Source organism: Peromyscus maniculatus, chromosome 1 (assembly GCF_049852395.1).
Source record: "Peromyscus maniculatus bairdii isolate BWxNUB_F1_BW_parent chromosome 1, HU_Pman_BW_mat_3.1, whole genome shotgun sequence".
Lineage (NCBI taxonomy): Eukaryota > Metazoa > Chordata > Mammalia > Rodentia > Cricetidae > Peromyscus > Peromyscus maniculatus.
The window spans coordinates 129,954,101-129,977,744 of NC_134852.1; the positions used below are offsets into that span (position 1 = coordinate 129,954,101).

The 23,644-nt window shown below is 38.2% G+C and overlaps 1 protein-coding gene across 1 annotated transcript in view; it reads left to right on the top strand.

Annotated features, from left to right (window-relative positions):
• The window catches only part of Rexo5 (RNA exonuclease 5), a 38,900-nt gene that overhangs the window by 3,538 nt on the left and 11,718 nt on the right, over positions 1 to 23,644 (top strand). Inside the window, 11 exon segments of the mRNA XM_076562570.1 lie at positions 1,329 to 1,436; positions 7,961 to 8,127; positions 9,779 to 9,867; positions 11,364 to 11,479; positions 16,225 to 16,342; positions 16,344 to 16,364; positions 16,516 to 16,610; positions 17,723 to 17,825; positions 21,888 to 21,924; positions 21,927 to 21,990; positions 22,725 to 22,839. Coding sequence (XP_076418685.1) covers positions 1,329 to 1,436; positions 7,961 to 8,127; positions 9,779 to 9,867; positions 11,364 to 11,479; positions 16,225 to 16,342; positions 16,344 to 16,364; positions 16,516 to 16,610; positions 17,723 to 17,825; positions 21,888 to 21,924; positions 21,927 to 21,990; positions 22,725 to 22,839 — 1,033 coding nt within the window.

The following is a 23,644-nucleotide window of genomic DNA, read 5'->3' on the forward strand; positions in this document are numbered from 1 at the left end:
GCACAGCTATGAATTAGCAGTAATATCTGATATTTATTAAGTACTTAAGGTGTGTTGGTGGCTAGCACTGATATGTTGCACCAGCAGTCTCTTATCAGATCTCTCAATAATCTCATGATATAGAATTATAGTTACTCTACAGGTAAGGAAGCTGCGTCTTAGAATGGTTACGAAATTTGTTCAAGACATTGGAAGTCAGATAGTATGATGCTTGAACTCCTAACCATAATATTCTGCTGTTTCCCAGGGAAAAAATGAAAATAATAATCTCTGAGTTATATAGGTGTTTGTCTATTATGTATTTATTTCACCTTTTTATATTATCAAAGCTCTTTTGTAAAAAAAACAAGAACCACCTTAATAATCAGGCATAAGTTCAAAACCTTTTATATTTTTAATGGACAAGTATTTAAATCTATTTATAAAATTTGGCCTATTAAATAATACTAATAAATTGTCAAAATTAACTAAAGCTTTGGTTTTAGTTAGATGTACTCTTTTTGGAAAAACATTCATCATCCATTCATCATCTCCTTATAAAATAAGTACTTGACAAAGCCTTTTTAAAGCAAACAAGGAGCTTCCTTAAATTTTCTGTAACCATAGTATAATTCGGATTCTGATAGGTTAGATGTCACTGATTTGTGATTTGGTTACCTTGTCCCAATTGTAATACTGCCACAGCTTGCAATATGAAATTTTGGCTCCAGCCAAGCCATACTAGATGGCTTGACCCCAGAGTTTAAAGAAGCCTTCACTAAAACTCTGAACCAGTGGTTCTTAACCTGGGCTTGAATGACCCTTTCATGGGTGTCACTTAAGACCATCTGCATATCAGATGTTTATGATTCACAACAGTAGCAAAATTACTTTTATAAAGTAGCAATGAAATATTTTATGGTTGGGGGTTACCACAATGCGAGAAACTGTATTAAACGGTCACAGCATTAGGAAGGTTGAGCACCACTGACCTAAACCCTAGGGCAAATACACCCTTGCTCCTCTGTAATTATAATAGCACTGACCCCTGCAGTGTTAGAATTACCCATCCTATATTCCCTAAATGGAGTAGAGTTCTTGAAAGCATGAATGGAGTTGTAATCATCCTCCTATTTTTAGCACACTGACATGCATAATACAAAACTTACCAATGTTTATAAAATATTCTAATGACATCATACCACAAGTGGCTCTCTTAGACCTTTATTTTCAATTAATTAGAACAGTCTTTGTGTTGATATGTATGTTAAAATAATCAGAAACTTGAATAATTGCCTTTTTGCCATTCGTGAGCATTTGGTATGCTATATTCTAATTTGTCTTTGCAGAAAACTTGCTGAAAATTTATTTGCTGAAAATTATGAAGTAACCCATAGACAGCTGTGTGAGTTGCTGAAGTATGCAGTTCTGGGTAAATCCACTGTTCCTAACCCCAGGTATGAGATAAACTATGCATAGACCAGAGGTTTCAAACTGGTTTGTAGCTTAATGACATTTGTTAGCCATGTAGAGTATCCAGTTTTGTTTTTTGTTTTTTGTTTTTTTAATTAACAGCTGTCAATAATTATTTGGGAATTTCTGTTTAAAAATCCAGATTGGTGATTTCTTCAAAAAAACTTAAAAATTTGGCAACCATCTCTGTGCCACCTGGTATACCTACTTTATTCATTTATTTCTGTCTGACTACTGTAGCTTGCTTCCCCTACTGTGGACTTGATAGAAATTTCATTAATTATTGTTTTTTATTATAAATTAATACTATCTTAATAATTCTGGATAGTCTTTTACTTCTCTTATAGTTAAAATAAGGAATGATATTGTTTGAATGCTGTCAGTGATACTAATGACTTATGAAAATTATATTTTTATATCTGTCTTATTTAGGGCTTCTATTGCTATGATGAAAACCATAACCAAAGCAACTTGGGGAGAAAAGAGTTTATTTGACTTATACTTCCACATCACAGTAAATCACTGAAGGAAGTCAGGATGGGAACTCAAAACAGGGCAAGAACCTGGAGGCATCATGGAAGAATGCTGCTTATTAGCTTGTTCATCATGACTTGCTCAGCCTGCTTTTTTATAAAACCCAGGACCACTAGCCCAGGGATGGCACCACCCACCATGGTCTGGGCCTCCCCCATTGATCACTAATTAAGAAAATGCTTATGGAGGATCTTAATTAAGGCATTTTCTCAATTGAGGATCCCTCCTTTCAGATGACTCTAGCTTGTGTCAGGTTGAAAAAAACTATCCAGCACAATACCCATCGAGAGATTAGTAGATGCACACATTTCCCTGAGGCAGTTGTTATAAATTGTCTAGATTTTTCACCAGCTTCTTTGTCAAGAAATACTGCCATCTGGCAGGGCCTAGTGGCATATCTCAGCACTCAGTAGGCAGAAGCAGGCAGATCTCTGTGAGTTTGAGGCCAGCCTGGACTACATAATGAGTTCCGAGACAGCCACGGCTATGTAGAGAGACCCTGTCTCAAAAAAAAAAAAATAAAAAAATAAAAAATAAAAGAAGGAAGGAAGAAAGGAAGACTGCCATTAGTCTGAAGTCAGCCATCATTTGATGTGCTGGTTTAGGAAGGGTTTCAGAATATGTTGGAGATAAACCTTTGTAAAATGAGCTCAGAGTTCTGATTTAAAATAAATGTTCAGGTGGAAGGAGAGAATCAGCTGCCATAAGTTGTTTTCTAACTTCCACCCTGTCATACATAAAATAAGTATAATTAAAGCTTTAAATAAACATTAATAGGACAATGCATTTATTAATAAATGTATTGCATTTCACTTGACATTTGATTTTATTATAACAAATATTTGTCACAAAGATTTTTTTTTTAAGGTTTATTTATTATGTTCTGCCTGCATGTGTCTTTGCAGGCCAGAAGAGGGCACCAGATCTCATTACAGGTGGTTGTGAGCCACCATGTGTTTGCTGGGAATTGAACTCAGGACCCCTAGAAGAGCAGCCAGTGCTCTTAACCTCTGAGCCCTCTCTCCAGCCCTATCACAAAGATTTTTATTTGAATTCTTTTAGTAAGGACTGTCTTCCAGTTATAGAGTTATACAGAGTCAGTGGTTGGTGAAAAGTTGTATTAGCTGTCAGTCATTCTGTTTCCTGTTTGTCTTCTGTGTGCCTGTAACTGTCTGAGAGTATCATCTTAGCTGTGTTGAATTTTACATTTCCTTTTGTTTTGCTTCTCTGTCTCCATTCTGCATGGCTCATTCCTTTTACTCTTATAAATCTCTATTCAGATACCACTTGATCAGAGAGACCATCCCTGACATATAAACATGACAATGGCCATTTTCCTTGTCCAGTAATCCCTCTTCCTCCTCTCCTTTTACCTGTAGTTCTTATCCCTACTTGATATATTGAATATTTATTTATTTTTATTTATGTTTATAAATGAACACTTATTTCATTATTCATTGTCCATCTTCCCAACTGGAACTTAAATTCCACAGCAAATTTTATTGTATACATAGCTAGAATAATGCGGATAAGCACTCATATATTTTCTTGATTGAATTAGTTTATATTTAACATTTCTTTTGTATACTTTCCTATCTCTTTGGCCCTCTTACTGCATAGGCTTTAGTTGAAATATTTTTTGCTAATATTACTGTAACACCTTTCTAGTTTTGCTCTGCTCTATTTTTCACAAGTATTTGAGGTTAATATTTCTTAAGATACTCTTTATATTTTGTTGCTTCCCTTATCAGAAGCTTTTATTGTTCTCCACTATATATTGAGTGATGAAAAGTTCAAATTCTTGACCCTGGCATACCAATGGTGTATCATTTATCTCCACTCTCAACTTGACTCATAGATTTGTTTCTTTCTTACTGAACTATCATTGGCAAGCCAAGTTCTGTACATTCTTGTCTAACTTGGTGTGCCCTCTTCTACTGTGTTGGCTTTTGGGACTGTAAGGGCCAAATGTCTGTCTTAATCAAAAAGGATAGTGTTTGGAGGATACATGTTGACTAGAAAGCCATCTGCAAGCTAAGTGCCTCCAGTGAAGGAACTGTCTGTCCCTTTTCATAGCATCAGACAGATGAAGTTTTCAAAGTGGTTGGTTCGCTTTATATTTTAGTTAAAATTCTAGACACAAGCGAGTATGATCAACATAATTACCATCGTCCCATTTCAGAATGCAGTCCCACTTAAGAAGGTCCATGTACTTAACATATTCACTGATCTCCCCTGGTTAAGGGCTGGTGTTGCTTGAGTAGATGGCAGGAGATTTAAGTAGATGAAGAGAAAACGAGCTGTTTGAATGGATAGGCACCAAAACAGAGGTCTAACATACCAACTATTTCTATTCTGCCTTCTCAAGATTTGGCACCTTGTTTCCTATCTTTAAGTATCTTTGACCACATTAGATCTGAAGCATATTCTTCCTTGACCTTCTATAAAAAGCTTTATCGTTTTTAACACATAGGAAACTAACACTGACCAAATACCTGCTAATAAAGATAATTGCAGGAAGGCAGACTCTGAGTTTATGTTGGTAAAAAGGAGCAAAGACCTGATTGTGGGAAGGAGATTTTTTGACTGCATAACTGTTTTCTCACATAACTAGAAGAAGTTATCAATATACCTCAAATGCATAGGGAAAATTGTGCCAAATAAATGATCAATCACACTGCTAAAAGCTTTTGGGAGCTGAATCCTAAGTTTGTAACAGATGGAAAGGCTACAACTTCACACAAGAAATTCGATGTAGGAAACAGCCAGTACATTCCAAAGGTAATAACACCAAACGCCTTCCATTTGGGTTTAACTCCTCCATCAGAATCTGATTCCATTTGACTCTGGTGGGTTGACCTTTTGAATACTAGTTGTCACCTGCTGTATACTCCCATGGCCTTTTGCTGCCAGAAGCTCTTAATAAGTTTCTCTCCATTTAGGTTGATGATGTTGCCTGTGAACTTGGTGTAAATTGCCTTTATTGTATTGAGGTTTGTCTCTTGTGTCCCTAGTCTCCCCAGAACTTTTATCATGAAGGGATATTGGATTTTGTCAAAGGCCTTTTTCTGCATCTAAAGAGATGATCATGTGGATTTTTGTATTTCACTCTGATTATTTGGTAGATTATGTTTATCAATTTATATACATTGAACTATCCTTGCATCCCTTGGATGAAGTGTACTTGATCATGGTAGGTGATCTTTTTGATGTGTTCTTGTATTCTGTTTGCAAGTGTATTACTGAGAATTTTTGTATCTGTATTCATAAAGATTAGTCTATTTTCTTTCTTTCTTGAGTTTTTGTGTGGTTTAGGTAGCAGGGTAATTGTAAAAATTGTGTAAAAAGAGTTAGGAAATGTTCCTTCAGTTTCTATTTTGCAGAAAAATCTGGAAAATATTGGCATTAATTCTTCTTTGAAGGTCTGGTAGAATTCTGTGCTGAATCCGTCTGACCTTGGGCTTTTTAGTGGCTGAGAGACTTTAATTGCTGTTTCTGTTTCACTAAGGGTTATAGGTTTGTTTAAATTGATTATCTGATCTTGATTAAACATTTATAGGTTGTATACATCAAAAAATTCATCCTTTTATTTTTCCACTTTGGTGGAGTGCAGATCTGTAAAGTATGTCCTTAGGATTCTCTGGATTTTCCTGGTGTCTATTGCATGTCCCCCTTTTTGTCTCTAGTTTTATTAATTTGGATCTTCTCTGTGTGTCTTATAGTTAATTTGGCTAAGGATTTATCATTCTTACTGTTTTTTCTCAAAGAAACAACTCATTCATTTTTTGTATTGTTTCTGTTTTCTTGATTGTAGCCTTGAGTTTGATTATTTTTTGCTGTATACTCCTCTACTTCTTTTGGGCATTATTCTTTTTGTTTTAGGACTTCCAGGTGTGCTGCTAAGTTGCTAATATGAGATCTCTCCAAACATTTTATGTAGGTACTCAGTCCTCTATGAATTTGCCTCTTAGAACTGCCTTCTTTGTTCTGTACATTTAGTGTTTTGATTATTATGTGTTGTGGGGAATTTTTTTTTCTGGTCCTGTCTATTCAGTATTTTGTATGCTTCTTTTACCTTGATAGGCATGTCTTTCTTTAGGTTGGGGAAATTTTCTTCTATAATTGTGTTAAGAATATTTTCCATCTCTTTGGCCTGAGTTTCTTCTTCCTTTATTTCTATTATTTGTAGCTTTTGTCTTTTCATGGTGTCCCAGATTTTCTATATGTTTTAGGTCTATCTATCTATCTATCTATCTATCTATCTATCTATCTATCTATCTATTCATTCATTTATTTGATTTAACATTTTCTTTTACTAAAGTATTCTACCCTGTTTTCAACACCTGAGTTTCTTTTTTCCATATCTTGTAATCTGTTGGTGAGCCTTATTTATGAGGTTTTTGTTTGACTTTCTAAATTTTTCATTTCCAGTTTTATTTCAGTTTAGGTTTTCTTTAGTGATTCAGTTTCTTTGTTAGATTCTACTTCCATGTTGTAAATAGTTTCCATTACTTCATTCCACTATTTGTGTTTTCACAGACTTCATTAGAGGATTTATTCCTATACTCTTTATGGTCTTTGAACATACTCATACTTTCTGCTTTAAAGCCTTTATGCTTTAGTCATATTGCATTTCTCAGGACCTACTATAGAGTTCCTGGGTTCTGGTGGAGGCATATTATCTTGACTATTAATTATTAGGTCTTTGTGATGCTATTTTGGCATCTGAAGTTAGAATGATTGAGGTGATACTAGGTGTTGATGTTTTTGTTGGGTGATTTTTTTTTCCATCCTTGGTTTCTGTTACCCTCTCTGAATCTTAGGTAAGTCTGTCTGCTGCCTAAAAGAGTATGCTTCTGAAGATCAGTGTGTCGGAGAGGGGAATAGAAATAGAGAAAGAGGGAAGACAGATACTAGGAATGGCAGGGGCTTTTGAAACTGCAAGGCCTGCCCCCTATGACACACTTCCTCCAACAAGGCGACACCCCTAAGCTTTCAAACATAGTTCCAGCAACTGAGGACTAAGCATTCAAATATGAGCTTGTGGCAGCCATTCTCATTCAAACCATATACCCTGAGACAGCCATCAACCAATTTTCTTTTTATATAGATTTTACAGATTTACTTATTCTAGGTATTTTATATAAATGGAGTAGTGCAATGTGTGTGTGTGTGTGTGTGTGTGTGTGTGTGTGTGTGTGTGTGTGTGTGTTTAAACTGGTTTCTTTCACTTCATATGTATTCAAGTTTGATCTGTGCTGTACTCTGTATTGGTACTTCATTTCACTTGAGTTCCTGATGATAACCCAAGCATAATCATGTTGTAATGCATTTATTCATCATGTGGAACATATTTGAATTGTTCCTGTGTTTGGATTTTGTGAATAGTGCTGCTCTGAACATTTAGGTACAGGACTTTCGTGGCTGTGTACCTCGTTGTGTAATTGTTGGGCCACACGGCAGCTTTCTGACCTGTTTTGAGGAATTATAAAACGATTTGCCAAAACGGCTGCTATGCCATTGCACATTCTTCTTAGTAACGTGTGAGTGCTCTGAGTTCCACGCATCCTTACCAGTACTTACTATTATCTGCCTTTTCATATTGAGGCTGTGAAGTACTGCCTTGTGAGCTTCATCTGCAGTGCCCTGACAGCTGATGATTTTGAGCATCTTTTCATATATCTTTGGCAAATTATCTATTGGGGATCTTCGTCCAACTTTAAATTGGACTCTGTTTTTATTACTGAATTCCTGGAATTCTTTATTTATTTTGGATGTAAAAATTTACTTTTAAGTTAAAAGAACAAGCCATCTGTGAAATGGAGTTAAAATTTAGTTCATATATCATAGGATTGCCATAGGATTAAATCAGTTAATGTGGGCTGAAGAGGTGGCTCGGTGAGTAAGAGCACTGACTTCTCTTATGTGGAGACAGAGTCTAAATTGGAGGTCTCCATCAAATCCCTCCCCTCAGAGCTCAGGGAATCCCACAGGAGAAGAAGCAGAAAGATTCTAAGAGTCAGAGAGAGTGGTGTCTACCAGAAGAACAACACCTTCTGTTGAATCAACTAAGCAAGGCAAATATGAGCTCACAGAGATGGAAGCAGCAAACATGGCCTATAACAGATCCTCAGCATATATGTATGTACATATTATATATATATAAAATAATCATATATATAGTAGCTATTAGCTTAGTATTTTTATGATACTCCTTACTGCAAGAATGAGTGGGTCTCTGATTCTTGGGTCTGCCTTTTGGACTCTTTTCTTCCTTTTGGGTTGTTGTATCCAACTTCAATATGATAGCTTTTCCTTCATCATACTGTATTTCATGTTGTCATATTTGGTTGTTATCTCATAGAAATCTGTTCTTTTCTAATGAGAGGAAGAAAGTGAGTGGATCTGGAGGGGATGTGAAGAGGAACTTGGAGGAGTAGAGGGAGGGGAAATTATAATCAGGATATATTGTTGAAAAAATAAACTATTTTCAATAAAAAAAATTTTTAGCCGGGCGTTGGTGGCGCACGCCTTTAATCCCAGCACTTGGGAGGCAGAGCCAGGCGGATCTCTGTGAGTTCGAGGCCAGCCTGGGCTACCAAGTGAGCTCCAGGAAAGGCGCAAAGCTACACAGAGAAACCCTGTCTCGAAAAACCAAAAAAAAAAAAAAAAAAAAAAAAAAAAAAAAAAAAAATTTAAATGAACATTACTAGTGGCTACACAATTGAAAAAATGTCTCTCCCTCCCCTAGCAAATATTAACTGCCTGTAGATCTTCATGGAGGATACATTTTAATACTTTTATTTTCAATCAGTTGGAAATTTCTGGTTATTAGGAGGCAGAAAAACTATTCCAAAGGTTTCATAGTCTTTAATTCTTGTCAAATAAAATCTGCATACTACTTTAGCTGCTTCAGTAACTGTGTGAAGGTAGAAATCTTTAAAGATTCAAATGTTTTGGATCCCTGAGCTGTGTGTGCCTGGTTGTTATCTTAGTGTATGTAATGGAAAGAGTTCCCTGAACCTGCATTGAACCTCTAGAGGGAATTTTCAGGTTATAATTCCAAGAAGTTGAAGAACATTTCTGGATAGTGACTTCAGGGAAATCTCAGGGGTAGAGTTGGGTTTAAGTGCACACACTGAAAGTTACTCAGACTTTCTGCCTGTTACATACTCTTTGTAGATGCCCATTATGGTGAATAAATCTCTTTCCTATTTTCACTTGCTTAATTTAGAAAAGAAAAATGCTACAAGGAGTCATTTGCATATGTTATTCCTTCTCTCCTAGTACCTACATGGGAAGTGTCCAGTAACTTTGGTTTTAATTCTTTCTCATAAGAAGAAAGAATGTTTGCTTGGTAACCAGGAAGTCTAGGTCCCAGACCCCCTAAAACAGCATCTACAATATTCATTCAGAATTAACAATGAATGGAGAAAAACTTAAACAAAGAGGTTGCTTCTTGTTTAGTCTTCATAATTCAAGTAACACAGAGAACGTTCCCAGTAAATATGTTATTTGAGTTTCCCTGGATTATCAGAGTAGTGTTTATTATATTCAATAAATAGCTCCAGTAAGCCAGGTGTGTTGGTGCATGCCCTTAATCCCAGCACTCAGGAGGCAGAAGCAGACAGAATTCTGTGAGTTTGAGGCTAGCCTGGTCTACAAAGTGAGTTCTAGGACAGCCAGGGCTGTTACACAGAGAAACTCTGTCTCTAAAACCAAAAGATTAAAAAAAAAAAAAAAAAAAAAAAAAAGGTAGCTCCAGTAAGTATTTACTTCCTTTTCTTCCTAGGTTCTCCTGACTGTGAAAACTTTATCCTTACCAAGTGTGATGGTTCCATAACAGATAGTAGTCCCCTCTTTGGACTTGACTCTGAAATGGTAAGTAATGCTTTGATTTTTTTGGAGCATGTTGCAAACTATAGTGTAAGATGATTTCTTGAGTTCAGTGAACCAGTGAACCTACGCCTTTCTTAGTTTAAATCACTGAAAGTAGGCCCCTTGGGAAAATACTTGGATCTATATTCCAAATGAAAAATTGTCTTAAGTTTTCTTTTTCTTTTTCTTTTTTGAGACAGGGTTTCTCTGTGTAGTTTTGGTACCTGTCCTTGATCTCACTCTGTAGATCACACTGGCCTCGGATTCACAGAGATCTACCTGGCTCTGCCTCCCGAGTGCTGGAATTAAAGGAGTGTGCCACCGCTGCCCGACCAGTCTTAAGTTTTTTAAGTAGTTTCTAACACATTACCAGAAAATATTGGTTTTTTGAACAGATATTCTATTCTGTGGCTGCCATGAAGATTCTGCCTTAATTACTATGAGTAGCTGGAGTTTTCTCCAGTCCTGCCTGGCCCTCAGTCAGGACAAATCTCTCTCACCCGCCAGTCCCACAGCCGCTTAGACCCAACCAAGTAAACACACAGAGACTTATATTACTTACAAACTGTATGGCCATGGCAGGCTTCTTGTTATCTAATTCTTATATCTTAAATTAACCCATTTCTATTAATCTATAAGTTGCCACATGGCTTGTGGTATCTTTACATGTTGCTTGTCATGTTGGCGGTTGGCAGCATCTCTCTGACTCAGCCTTCCTGTTCCCAGAATTCTCTTCTCTCCTTGTCCCACCTATACTTCCTGCCTGGCTACTGGCCCATCAGCATTTAATTTATTAACCAATCAGAGCAACACATTTAACATATAGAACATCCCACAGCAATTATGGGCTTAGGTTTTGCACACTGAAGATTAGAAGCAGGATTTCCCTGCTAATTTAGTAATTCTTCCAAAGACAAGTACATCCTTTTCCTGTAGTACTATCAAATAGTTTTGATTCTTGTTAGTTTGTATACTAGTCTTGTCTGTTAATGACTGTCACTTTGAGTCCCCTAACCCCTTTCTGCCTTAGTTTTTCCTCCTATGAAGTCGGTAACAATTAAGGCTATGCTATAAATTTAGAATGTGCTTAGTAAAAGTGGTGGTTCTTAGCCATAATGCTGGGTAATACATATTCTATCGATGATAGGTGCAATTATGATTGATACTATTATCTTCGTTTAAAAAATAAGTAAAACAAGATCCCCCTGTATAGCTAAAGTTGACTTTGAACTTTTGATTTTGCTTTAGCTTCCCTAGCCATTTATCTTCCTCAAAAAAAAAAAAAATTCCAGAGCAATTATATTGCATTGCTTCCATTAAACGTAATGTTCAGCAAATATCCCAGCTTCAGTTTTATTCATCCTGGATCTGTTAGTAAGCAAGCATCTTTGCAGTTGCTGGCAGGACTCTTGGTAGCTGATGGTAGGTGGTAGCTGATACAGTGTACATAATAAGGGGAAGCAATGGCTTCTGCAGTTCAGCAGTATTTTGTGTTTTAGTGCCTTACATCCAAGGGGGAAGAACTAACACGCATCTCAGTGGTTGCTGAAGAAGGCCATTGTATTATGGATGAACTGGTTAAACCTGACTTCAAGATTCTGGACTACCTTACTAGGTATTTTGTTTTGTTTTTCAAGACAGGGTTTCTCTGTGTAGCAGCCCTGGCTATCCGGGAACTTGCTCTATAGACCAGGCTAGCCTTGAACTCACAGAGATCCACTTGCCTCTGCGTCCCAAGTACTGGGATTAAAGGCATGTTCCACCACTGCCTGGCACTAGGTATTCTTTTACCTCACCCAATTCTGGTTCTTCCTATAACCATTCCAGAATGGAATGTGACTTAACAGGAATGGTCCACAACTTCAGCTTCCTGGGTTTTATCTCTTTATTTTCTCATAAAAGGTTAAGTCAACACCTGCATATATCTTAATGCTGAAATTGCATTATGTCAATGTATTATACTTTTACCTTGTTCTTTTAATCTTATTGTGATAAGTCAGCAGAATATTATCTGGCTTATCTTAGATTCTTGCAGTTATACTTGTTTTCTAGCAACTGCCACATAGTTGGAGAAGAAATTTTGTGTTCTGGCCAGACCTTGCTTAAGTATCTGTAAACAATTAATTGGCAGTCAAATGATCCTAATGCTTATCTATGTTGACTCCTCAGCAAATGTTTTCCATAACCGAAAATCTGAAACCCTAAATTTAGTCTGTATTCCACCCTCCTTCTTAAGACAGAGTCACACTATGTAGCCTGGTATTTTAGTTAGGGTTTCTGTTGCTGTGAAGAGACACCATGACCACAGCAACTCTTATAAAGGAAAACATTTAATTGGGGTGGCTTGCTTAACTTTAGAGGTTTAGTCCATTATCGTCATGGTGGAAAGCAAGGCAGCATGCAGGCAGACATGGTGCTGGAGCTGAGATTCCTTACTTCTTCATCCAAAGGCAGCTGGGTGTGGCTTGAGCATATATGAGACCTCAAAACCTGCCTCTACAGTGACAAACTTTCTCCAACAACAAGACCACACTTCCTATTAGTGCCACTCCCTTTGGGGGCCGTTCTCTTTCAAACCACACCTGGCTTGGCGTTTGCTACATAGACCAGGCTGGCCTTGAACACAGAGATATACTAGCCTCTGCCTCCCAAGTGCTGAGGTTAAAGTCATGTACCACCACACATGACCAATTTTAGTCTTTTAATTTTTATTTTTGCAAAAATCAGCATAAAACTTCAGAAATATACGGTGACTGGGCAAAGAAACAACCAATGTAACATTACTTTTGTTGGCTGAAGTTGTACCCATGCATTCATGTTTACTTAGGCATAGAGAGACCATGTTAATGATTTAGGCTATTCTATTAGCAGACCTGATAATTAGATAGTATTTCTAGAGAATAGTCATATGCAGCAAAAAGATAGGTGAAAGCATATTTGTCATAGTATTGTAAAAAGATGAGAATATAAATCTTTTTAAAAGACATTGCAAATGTCAAATTAGAGGATAAGTTTTTAAACAACTGCAAAATAGAATCTTACCATTTAAAAGGATATACTAAAATTCATTTATCGACATTTGAATGTAATTACAAAACAGCACATATGAAATATATCTATAAATATATACATACCAAAAAAGTGGAAGGATATTTACTAAAATGGAAAAAATTATAATCCTTGGATAATTAAGTTATGGCTTTTTTTATTATTGTTGTTGTTTATTTTAATTCTAGCATTTCTCCCTTCCCTTTGTGCCCTCTCTGCTCTCCTTCTCAAATTCTTGGCCTATTTTTTTCATCAGTTGTTACTGATGTGTGCATATATGTATTTGTATATACCTATAAATTCTCAAATATAACCTGTTGAGTCCATATAATGTTATCTGTAAGTATTTTTTCAGGGTTGTCTGTTTGGGCACTAGACAACCCATTCATAAGCTCTTCCCTGGAAAGGGCCATCTCTTCCACTCTTATAGGTGGAGTTTTTCTGTGTCCCTGCAGTCATTCCCAGATAACCACAAGAGACTTAGTATTAATTATAAATGCTTGGCCTATAGCTTAAGCTCGTCTCCAGCCAGCTCTTACAACTTAAGTTAACCCAGTTTTATTAATTCACATTCTGCCACATGGCGTTGCCTCACTTTCGTCTTGCACCTCCTGTTTCCGGCTGATGACTCCTCTGACTCTGCCCTTCTTTCCAGTGTTCTCTCTGCAAAATCCTGCCTAGCTGTTGGCCAATCAGCTTTTTTTTTTTTTTTTTTTTTTTTTGGTTTTTCGAGACAGGGTTTCTCTGCGTAGCTTTGCGCCTTTCCTGGAGCTCACTTGGTAGCCCAGGCTGGCCTCGAACTCACAGAGATCCGCCTGGCTCTGCCTCCCGAGTGCTGGGATTAAAGGCGTGCGCCACCACCGCCCGGCTGGCCAATCAGCTTTTTATTAACAATGAGAGCAATATATATTTACAGTGTATAAAGATTGTTCCACAGCACACTCCCAGCTTTCCTCATTTGCCTTTTGTGTAGCGTTAAGGCCTCATGATCTTTTCCCCGTGCAATTTGGCATGTTCATGGGTACCTTCTTGTTAAACTCACATTTGGTCAGTCATGTTGGTGAGACTTGATGGGTGTAGCTTCTGACATTACCCAGAGGCACATCTCACAGCAAAATCCCTGATCGGCTCTTACAGTCTTTCTACCCTCCTCTTCCACAATGTCCCCTGAGCTTAGATATGTGAGTGTTCTATAGATGTTTCCATTGGGACAGGGCTCCACAACTCTGTGTTTTGAGAGTGGTCTCTATCTCTTACAAAGAGAAGTTTCCTTGATTAGAGGTGAAGACTATACTTATCTGTGGGTATAAGGACAAATACTTATAGATTTTTGTCAGAGACTATGCTGGCTTTGTAAATTAGTGGTTGTAGATTCTCCTCCAATAACCATGACATCACTAGCACCGATTAGTTAGCTAGGTTTCCAGTACCAGGCATGATATCCCTCTTGTTGAGTGGGTCTTAAGTCAATTAGAGAGCAGTTGATTACCGCCAAAGTCTGTGTGGCATGACTACACCCAGGGTTATTCTGCCATGCTCCTTGTTGGTTCACATGCATCGTAGCTCGGTAGGACGGTTGGTTGCCTCTCTCCCTTGGCAGCTTGCATGCACCTTCTGGTACCATGAAAGCTGGTCCTCAGGAATGGGGATTCAGGTCAGTTCCAGCTCAGGGGCTTCTGGGCCCTGTTTCTGAAGTACATGGTTTCTTCAGCCCTAGGGACTTACCTCCTGTCTCAAGGGGTAATCAGGGGCAACAACAATAGGCTGTATGTTATTGGGGTCTTTTAGACAGCTTTGGCTGACAACTTAAAAAAGGGCTGCTCATGTCTTGCATTGGGGTTTTTGTTAGGTGATCTTAGGAGGGAGCACCTTCAGCCCAAATGAGAAAAGTTATATTTATACACTGAATTATGTGCATTATAGGTTTGTTTGTTTGTTTGTTTTTTAGGTAAATAATTAATAAGATGGTTCCTTGTGGCCTTTACAGCTGTCCATATTGTTATTTTTCCTCCCTTCCCCTCACTAAGGAGGTCTTCCCTTTCCCATTTCCTCAATCACATCATTTGTATCTACCATTCCCCTCTACCCTCTTCCCATCCTCTTCTGTATTTACCTCTCCTTCTCTAAGGAGCCCCCGTGCCTTTTATTACCCAATCAGATTACCTGTACCTTGCTATTCCCCTTTGCTCCCCAACCTCCCTGTGCTGGTAATAGTCCCATTTTATTCTCCTGGTTTCTGTAATTAGTACAAGGCTATGTACTCACATCTGAAGATTTGGAGCTAGGAGCTTCCAATAAAAGAGATTGTGCAATGTTTGTCTTTCTGAGTCTAAGTTACCTTACTCAATATGATCTTTTCTAGGTCCATTCATTTATCTGCAGAGTTCATGATTTTGTTTTTCTTTACAGCAGAATAATATTCCATAGTGGATGTGTACCATAGTTTCATTATCCATTTGTAAGTAGTAGGGCATGTAGATTGTTTCCATTTTCTAGCTATTGTGAATACAGCAACAATGAACATGGCTGAGCAAATATCTGTAGAATAGGATGTCAGGTCTTTTGGGTATATTCCAAGGAGTGGTATAGCTGGGTCATGTAGTAGATTTATTTTTAGCTTTTTGAGAATTCTCCACACTGGTTTCCACAGTGACTGTAGCATTTTGTAATTCTATCAGCAGTGAATGAGGGCTCCCTTTCCCCCATATCTCCTCCAGTATTTGTTGTCCATTGTTGATATTTGCTTTTCTGAGTGAGTGGGGTAAGATGAAATCTCAAACTTACTTTGATTTTATTTTCTTAATTGCTAGGGCAGATGAACATTTTTAAGATATTCTTTTGAGAACTCTCTATTCATTTTTTTAAAAATGGGTCCTAGTTTTGTTGTTGTTGTTGTTGTTGTTTTGTTTTTTCAGTCTTTATTTTTTGATTTCTTTGTATATTCTGGATATTAAACCTTTCCAGATATATAGCTGGCAAAAACTCTCTCTTATTCTATGGGCTTCCTCTTCACCCAGTTGATGGTTTCTTTGACTCTGCAAAGCTTTTTAGTTTTATGAAGTCTTGACTGTCCGTTGTTGGCCTTAATTCTTGGGTAAATGGAGCCCTACTCAGGAAGTCCTTGCCTACATCTACATCATATATATAGTACTGCCCATGTTTTCCTCTAGAAGTTTATGGTTGATTTTTTTTAACTTCTCTGCTTATTTGGATCTTCAGCTTTTTCTATAATAGATGTATATTAAGTATAATTTATCAAAGTGTTTCCTTAGAAAAAAGCTGATATTTTAGTCTGTCTGTTTCTCTTTAAAGTTTTTCAGGAATCACGAAGAAGATTCTTAACCCAATGACAACCAAACTCAAAGATGCACAGAAGCTGTTAAGAGAACTGCTTACTCCTGATGCTGTGTTAGTGGACCATTCCCTAGACTTTGGATCTCAGAGTATTGAAAGTGTGTATCTGTTTTAAGATTTTATTCTCTAATAAAAAAGCATGTTCCATTTATCTAAGATGTAAAGACTTGGGCTCTTGACTCCCAACCCTCTTCCCTGTTTTTTTCCTTTAGCATAAGATGCTATGTATTCATTCTCTTTCCTCTCCAGGTGATACATCCATATGTTATTGATTCCTCATTGCTTTATATCTGGAAGCAGGGCAGAAGGTTTAAGCTAAGATTCTTAGCCAAAGTTATTTTGGGGTAGGTTTATTCATGTTATAATGCTGTCCTGATACATTGTACATAAATTAATATGCATTATCCAATTCAGTCTTGGTTGTCTTCTTAATTTATAAACATTACTCTCTCCAGTTCTTAAGAAATGAAGAAATTAAGGGAATACAGTTGGACATGACAGGGTAGGCATATAATCTCAGCTATTTTGAAGGCAGAGGTAGGAGATTCTCAAGTTTAAGGATTTCCTCGTCTCTAAAGTGAGTTTAAGGCTATCTTGAGCAACTTAATGAGACCCTGACTAAATATGAAAAGTTTAAAAACAAATGTGTTTGGGTGGCAAGATGACTCCCATAAGTTGTCCTCTGCCCATCCCTCAACCAAACACACACACGGTACACACCTAAACACATAAACAAACAAATGTAATTTTAAAAAATTTTGAAGGACGTTGATGGTAGAACATTTACATATCATTTATAAGGTCGAGGTTCAGTCCCTAGTACCATGGAATTTCAAAATGTAGCATACTTATATTGAATATATCTTGTAGTTTTGAAGCTTATAAGTGTATGTTCATTATAACATGGCTCAAAATGAAAAGAAAAATTGTAGAGGACTGATTAAATTACAGTTATTTGTGTTATTATTCAAAGGAATGTGATGGATCTGTGTATGCTAATGTGGAAAACCAGATATTATTTAGAATAAAATAGAGTTGCTGAGAAGGATCTTTATATAGATATTGATATAATAGATTAAGTATAGTAGGTATAGTGACATAAATATATGCATATTTAAGATTGTTCATATACAACCAAGAAGATATTTAAATGTATAAATACTTGCATATGAATAAAAATCTTCTGGAAGGAAACTTGATACATCTAAGAGTGGGCTAGAGACTTCATTGGCTAATCTTTCATTCCTGTGGTGTACTTCCTGTGGTCAAAGCCATTCCAGGTTGTTCTGGATGTGCAGCACCTCTTTTGAGGCCTGGGAGTTGAGCCGGAGAAAAGGGATCTTGATAGTTGTGATATAAATCTGATTATTACAATGGTGAAATTTTATATACTGTGATTAAAAGAAATAATCATTAAAAATATTCCCAGATACATACATTTCATCTTCATTTCTAGGAAGGACACACAGTGCCCAGACAAGCTTGGTCATGATACCATAGAAGATGCTAGAACAACTCTTGAATTAGCTCGGTATTTTCTTAAGTATGGGCCAAAGAAGGTTAGTATCTTTGACCAGTACTTTTGGCTTTCTTAATATTATGGGATTGGATCAGACATCCATTGTAGCTAAATGTTTTCCTGTGTCCCACCCTGTCTGCAGCTGCTCAGACCCAAGTAAACACACAGAGGCTTATATTAATTAAAACTGCTCAGACATTAGCTCAGGCTTACTACTGACTAGCTCTTATACTTAAACTCAGCCCATTTCTGTTTTAATCTATAAGTCATGTGTTCTGTGGCTTTACCTGTTTGCCATTACATGCTGCTCCCTGGACAGCGGGCTGGCATCTCCTAACTCAGCCTTCCTCTTCCCAGAATTCTCCTTGTCTGCTTATCCTGCCTATACTTCCTGCCTGGCTACTGGCCAATCAGCATTTTATCAACCAATTAGAGCAATACATTCACAGCATACAGAACATCCCACAGGAATCCATAGATCATTATTTCTGTGCTTACCTTTCTTTATAAAACTAGCAATGTGATTAAGGTTAGAATTAAGACCTGTATCACTAACATAATATACTAAGTATATACAGCCTCTGAAGTTGGGCTTATCTATTTTTAAGTGTAGGCTACTCAGTATCTAGTTATATCAACTGGCAGTTGCTCTGAATAACTTGTTTCTAAATCTGTAAAATGGAAATATGTAGTTTGCTGGAATAGTATTGAGGGCAGATAACTATAGATAAAGCTCTTAACACACTGCATTGAATATACTGAGCACCACACAGATGATGATGATCACTGAACTGATACTGTTTATGGTAATTATTGTACTCTCTTGGAGTAGGTGCACATTCCATTGTTTGAGCAGCAGTTCAGTGGTTATAGATTCAAAGAGGACAGTTTCTGAAAGACTTTGTAAAATTGTTTTTGGTGGTGGTTTCCTTGAGACACTGTCTTGCTATAAACCCAGCTGGCCTGTAATGTACTGTGTAGATACAGCCCAGACTGGCTTCAAATCTGTATGATGCTACTACCCTTACCATCCAACTGCTAGGATAGAAGGACCTGAAGGGACAAAAATGTGGGGGACAGAATGTTGGTTGAAGGTAAACTGAAAAAAGAAAGGTAACGATACGTAATCAGATAATAATAGTGCAGCCCGATAGCCAGGTGGTGGTGGCACACACCTTTATTCCCAGCACCCGGGAGGCAGAGGCAGGCAGATCTCTGTGAGTTTGAGGCCAGCCTGGTCTACAAAGCAAGTTCCAGGATAGGCTCCAAAAGCTACACAGAGAATCCATGTCTCAAAAAACAAAACAATAATAATAGTACAGCCCCATCTCTTTGGAGGCTAAGCCAGACAGACCCCGCAGACCAACTATACTCTTTAGGAAAGGAAAATAAAAAGGGAAAGAGTAAAGAAGGGGGAAAATAAGCAGTGCAAGAGAAAACTAAGCAGGGCCCAGCTGTCATGCCAAGTTGATACTAAGCATTAAATAAGGGTGGAATCAACATGAGGGGAGAGAGTTGGATGGGGATATAGAATATGAAAACTCTGATAGCTGGGGTTCAGGAGAGAGAGTTGGATGGGGATATAGAATATGAAAACTCTGATAGCTGGGTTCAGTTTTGAGTCTCTCACATTTCTTGGCTCTCAGAACCCCATGCTGCCTCTGGTAGTTCCATCATGATAAGAGGTCCTGTTCTCCCCTCTGGATCTTTCTTTTTCCTTTCTTTCTTTCTTTCTTTCTTTCTTTCTTTCTTTCTTTCTTTCTTTCTTTCTTTCTTTCTTTCTTTCTTTCTTTCTTTCCTTCCTTCCTTCCTTCCTTCCTTCCTTCCTTCCTTCCTTCCTTCCTTCCTTCCTTCCTTTTCTCTCTCTCTCTCTCTCTCTCTCTCTCTCTCTCTCTCTCTCTCTCTCTCTCTCTCTCTCTCTCTCTTTCTCTTTCTTTCTTTATTCTGCAGGCCAGAGGAGGGCGCCAGATCTCATTACAGATGGTTATGAGCCACCATGTGGTTGCTAGGAATTGAACTCAGGACCTCTGCAAGAACAGCCAGTGCTCTTAACCACTGAGCCATCTCTCCAGCCCTGGATCTTTCTTTAGATAGTTGAATTACAGGTGCTGGCTCTGTCTGTAGGCAGTACTTCACAAGTGGAAACGCAAATGCTAGTAATACCTCTGTGTGTTCTTTTAACTTTGGGGTTGTCAGTTCTGGTCACCGCTGTATAATCCTTCCAATGTCTGGTGGTCTGCTTGGAGTCTTAGTTGTCTGTGAGGATATTGTACGAGGTTCTGTCACAAAATTTCCCGGATCCATATCGTTCCTTACTGCTCTGTCCAAGGTGGAGGTGACGGAGAGTCTCTCAGCTTCAGACTCTGCACTACTGCTGTCTCCACAGTCTGCTGCCTGGGGTCGGCTGCTCTGATCCAGGTGCTGCGTTGTGTTCCAAGTTCTGCCCTGCACTCTTCCTGAGGTCTTGGTGGGTCCTTTGATCTGTGGGACAATAGCAGTGGTAGGGGAATGATGAGTGTTGTAGAGTTCTTGAGTTTTAGACCTTTTATCCCTCTGGAGTTGTCTGTAGGCTGCTGAGGCACTGACCTATGCTGATGGCTTTACAAAAACCAGGTTCAGCTTTTGCCAACTCTTCCCTGCTGCCCAGTATTCTCATCACTTGCTTCTACAATTGAAATCAGGATAAGTTCTTCCCAGAGCCATCAATCCATGACCTACCTACTGTTCATGGTGAAACTGCCTCTGCCTCTCAATGTGCCAGCTCCTCTTGGGACACCTGACTGAATTGCACCCCCTTCACTTGTATCACGAATCTTAAAAGATCTTATTTTAAAACAAACAAACAAACAAACCCAGAGCCAGATACTGGGGTGAAAACTGAGAGATCAGAGGAAAAGGACAAGCCACAGCAATCTCACCTTACCAATTCCTCAGCCTACAGAGAGAGCTACTTATTGTATACCCACACCTATATGCCTTTCTGTCCTTGCCCTCTTATTTCCTTTCCGCCCAGCTTTATCACTTCCTGTCTGTCTGTACAGACCTCCAGATCTCTATGGTTAACTAGTGCTGGGAATTAAAGGCTTTTGCTACCGCACCTGGCTCTGTTCCCAGTGTGGCCTTGAACTCACAGAGATCCAGATGAATCTCTGCCTCCCGAATGCTAGGATTAAGAGCATGTGCTATCACTGCCTGACCTCTATGTTTAATATAGTGGCTGGCTTTTTCCTCTAATCCTCAGATAAGCTTTATTGGGGTGCACAAATAAAAATATCACCACATTCACTCTTTAAGAATGGTTATGATTTTTTAACAGACTTTACTAGGACACATGTTCTCATAGAGGAGCTCAGGAGTGGCTCCTCTGGGAATGGTGGGACCCAGGGAGACTCTAAAATAGGTTGCTGGTTTGGTTTGTTTTATCATTGAGATTTATTTATTTTATGTGTGTGAGTGTTTTTTGCCTGCATGGATGTGTGTGCACCATGTGCATGCCTGGTGCTGATGTAGGCTAGAAAAGGGGATGGGATTCCCTGGAAGTGGAGTTACAGATGGTTATGAGGTACCATGTAGGTGCTAAGAACTGAACCCAGGTTCTCTGTAAGAGCAACAAGTGCTGTTTACCACTGAGCCATCTGTTGAACCCCAAGATAGGTTGTTTAAAAAAAATGTATCTCACTTCCCAAGTAGACTCCCACTTTATGAAGAAGAAAAAAAAATCAATTAGACTTTTGACAGTTTTGTATTAATATACTGACTTTTTTGATGTTGCAGTAAAAGTCATTATTTTTCATTTCTAAAAGTTACAGGTTTTCAGAGAAATATATTTTAAAGGGCTAAGTAAGGAATGATGAGCCAAAATTTTCATCACTTTTCTACTCAGCCTCACTCCACTCTTTTAAAGCTTGTTCATGTGACATTAGTAGCTGGGGACAGATTGCTGTTCTTGGCTAAGCAGTCATAAACCATCTGATACTACTGGTGCTAGCTTGTGCCTGAGGCAGTGGCACAATCACAGTTCCAGAGAAACAGAATGTCACTTCAGTGGATGTTTTTCACCTCAAATCTGTACAAAAACTTTTACCACTTTATTTTCTTATAGATTGCAGAGCTCAGTCTGGAAGCACTAGCTAATCATAAAGACTGAGAGCAGCTAGTCAAGCATCAGGAAACCAGGGAGCAGCTACTAAGCACCCAAATATGAGGTGGGTTTCCATTTCAAATAAGAGCAAAGGAAAATAAAGGATGTATTTCCTAATTTTCTGAATATGACCAATGTCTAAAACGATATTTTTCATTAAAAAAAACACATTGTTTTGGACTAAGGATTATTAGAAGAGATGCTAGATTCTTTAATGCTAGTATTCAGGAGGCAGAGGCAGATAGGTCTCTGTGAGTTAGCAGCCAGCCTGGTCTATGGGGCGAGTTCCAGGACAGCCAGGGTTATGCTGAGAGACTCTTTATCTTGAGGGAAGGGGAGGGGAGAAGAGAATGCTAGACTCGTTGGTATTTTGAAGTTAGAAAACTCAGCTTGTAGCCTTTAATGTAGATTGGAGAAACATACACACACTCACACACACACTCAAAAAGGGTTTGATTTCTGACCATAATGAGTGTGTCAGGTACTTAGGACTGTGGCTTAAGTCTTGACAGATAGCTTTAGGTATACTTCTTGTTCATTTCCCCCCCTGTTACGGTAACACCATCTAACTTGATTTTCTGCAATGATGAAAATACTCTGGAGAATATGGGAAGTACTAATCACATATGACTAATGCAGTTGATTAACTGGGCTTTTAATTTAATTTTAATTAAATTTATATAGCTAAATGTTGCTAGTGACTACTATATTGGACAGCATTATAGGCACAAAAATTAACTAGCAAGTCATAGCCTAAAAATGACTATTCTTATTTTAATCTCTTTTACTTCTTTACAGTGTTTTAGACTGCCTGGACTCAATGGGTCAGAAACTCCTTTTCTTGACTCGGGATATAGATGAGCTTTCTTCTTCTAGAAACTGTCAAACTATTAAGTGCTCTTCAAATAAAGAGGTGAATGACCTATTGTACCTTTGTAGTATGTATTCACAAAAGAGGAAGATGTAACCCTTTGTACAACCTATGGAAGTGCCAAGGTTTTTGCACCAGTAACCCTGGTGAATATGCCCAAGTCTGGCTTCTGTCTCAGATCTTTCATGGAGCACTGTCACTTCATAGTCTGTCTGCTTTGAGACCAGCACGCTTGGCCTTGCACGCCACTTAGAACTTCTGTTTCTGGTATATAGAGATGTTTGTTTTGAACCTGGCTTTATATTTTTGTATTTTATCTGTCATTGTTCTGTGTGTATGTAATAGGAGCCCCAGTATTCAGTTGTCTTCCCTATCTACCAGCACTGGGATTATAAATACACTACCGTTTCTGGCTTTTATTTATGTGGGGCCAAACTCAGGTCCTTGTGCTTGCTCAGCAAGCTGTTTACCCTCCTGAGCCCCTGAAATGTTTTTACTTGACATTTTATTAGGTATTTTTGGGGGGATATTTTGCCTGTGTGTATGTCTGTCTGCCTGTGCCTAGTGCCTATGGAGCCTAGAAAAAGGTATCAGAATCCTGAGAGACTGGAGTTACAGGCAGTTATAGGTTCACATGTGAGGGCTGGGAACTGATTGAACTTAGGGCTTCTAGAGGAATAGCTAGTGCTCTTAACAACTAGGCCACCATTTTAGCCCCACAATTGTGAAAATACTGCATTTCTATCCTCCCCTCTACCTCTTCCAACTCTCCCATCAAATTAATAACCTCTTATTTAATATTATCGTTTTATATATATACAAACTTAAGTGCACACACATGTGTGTG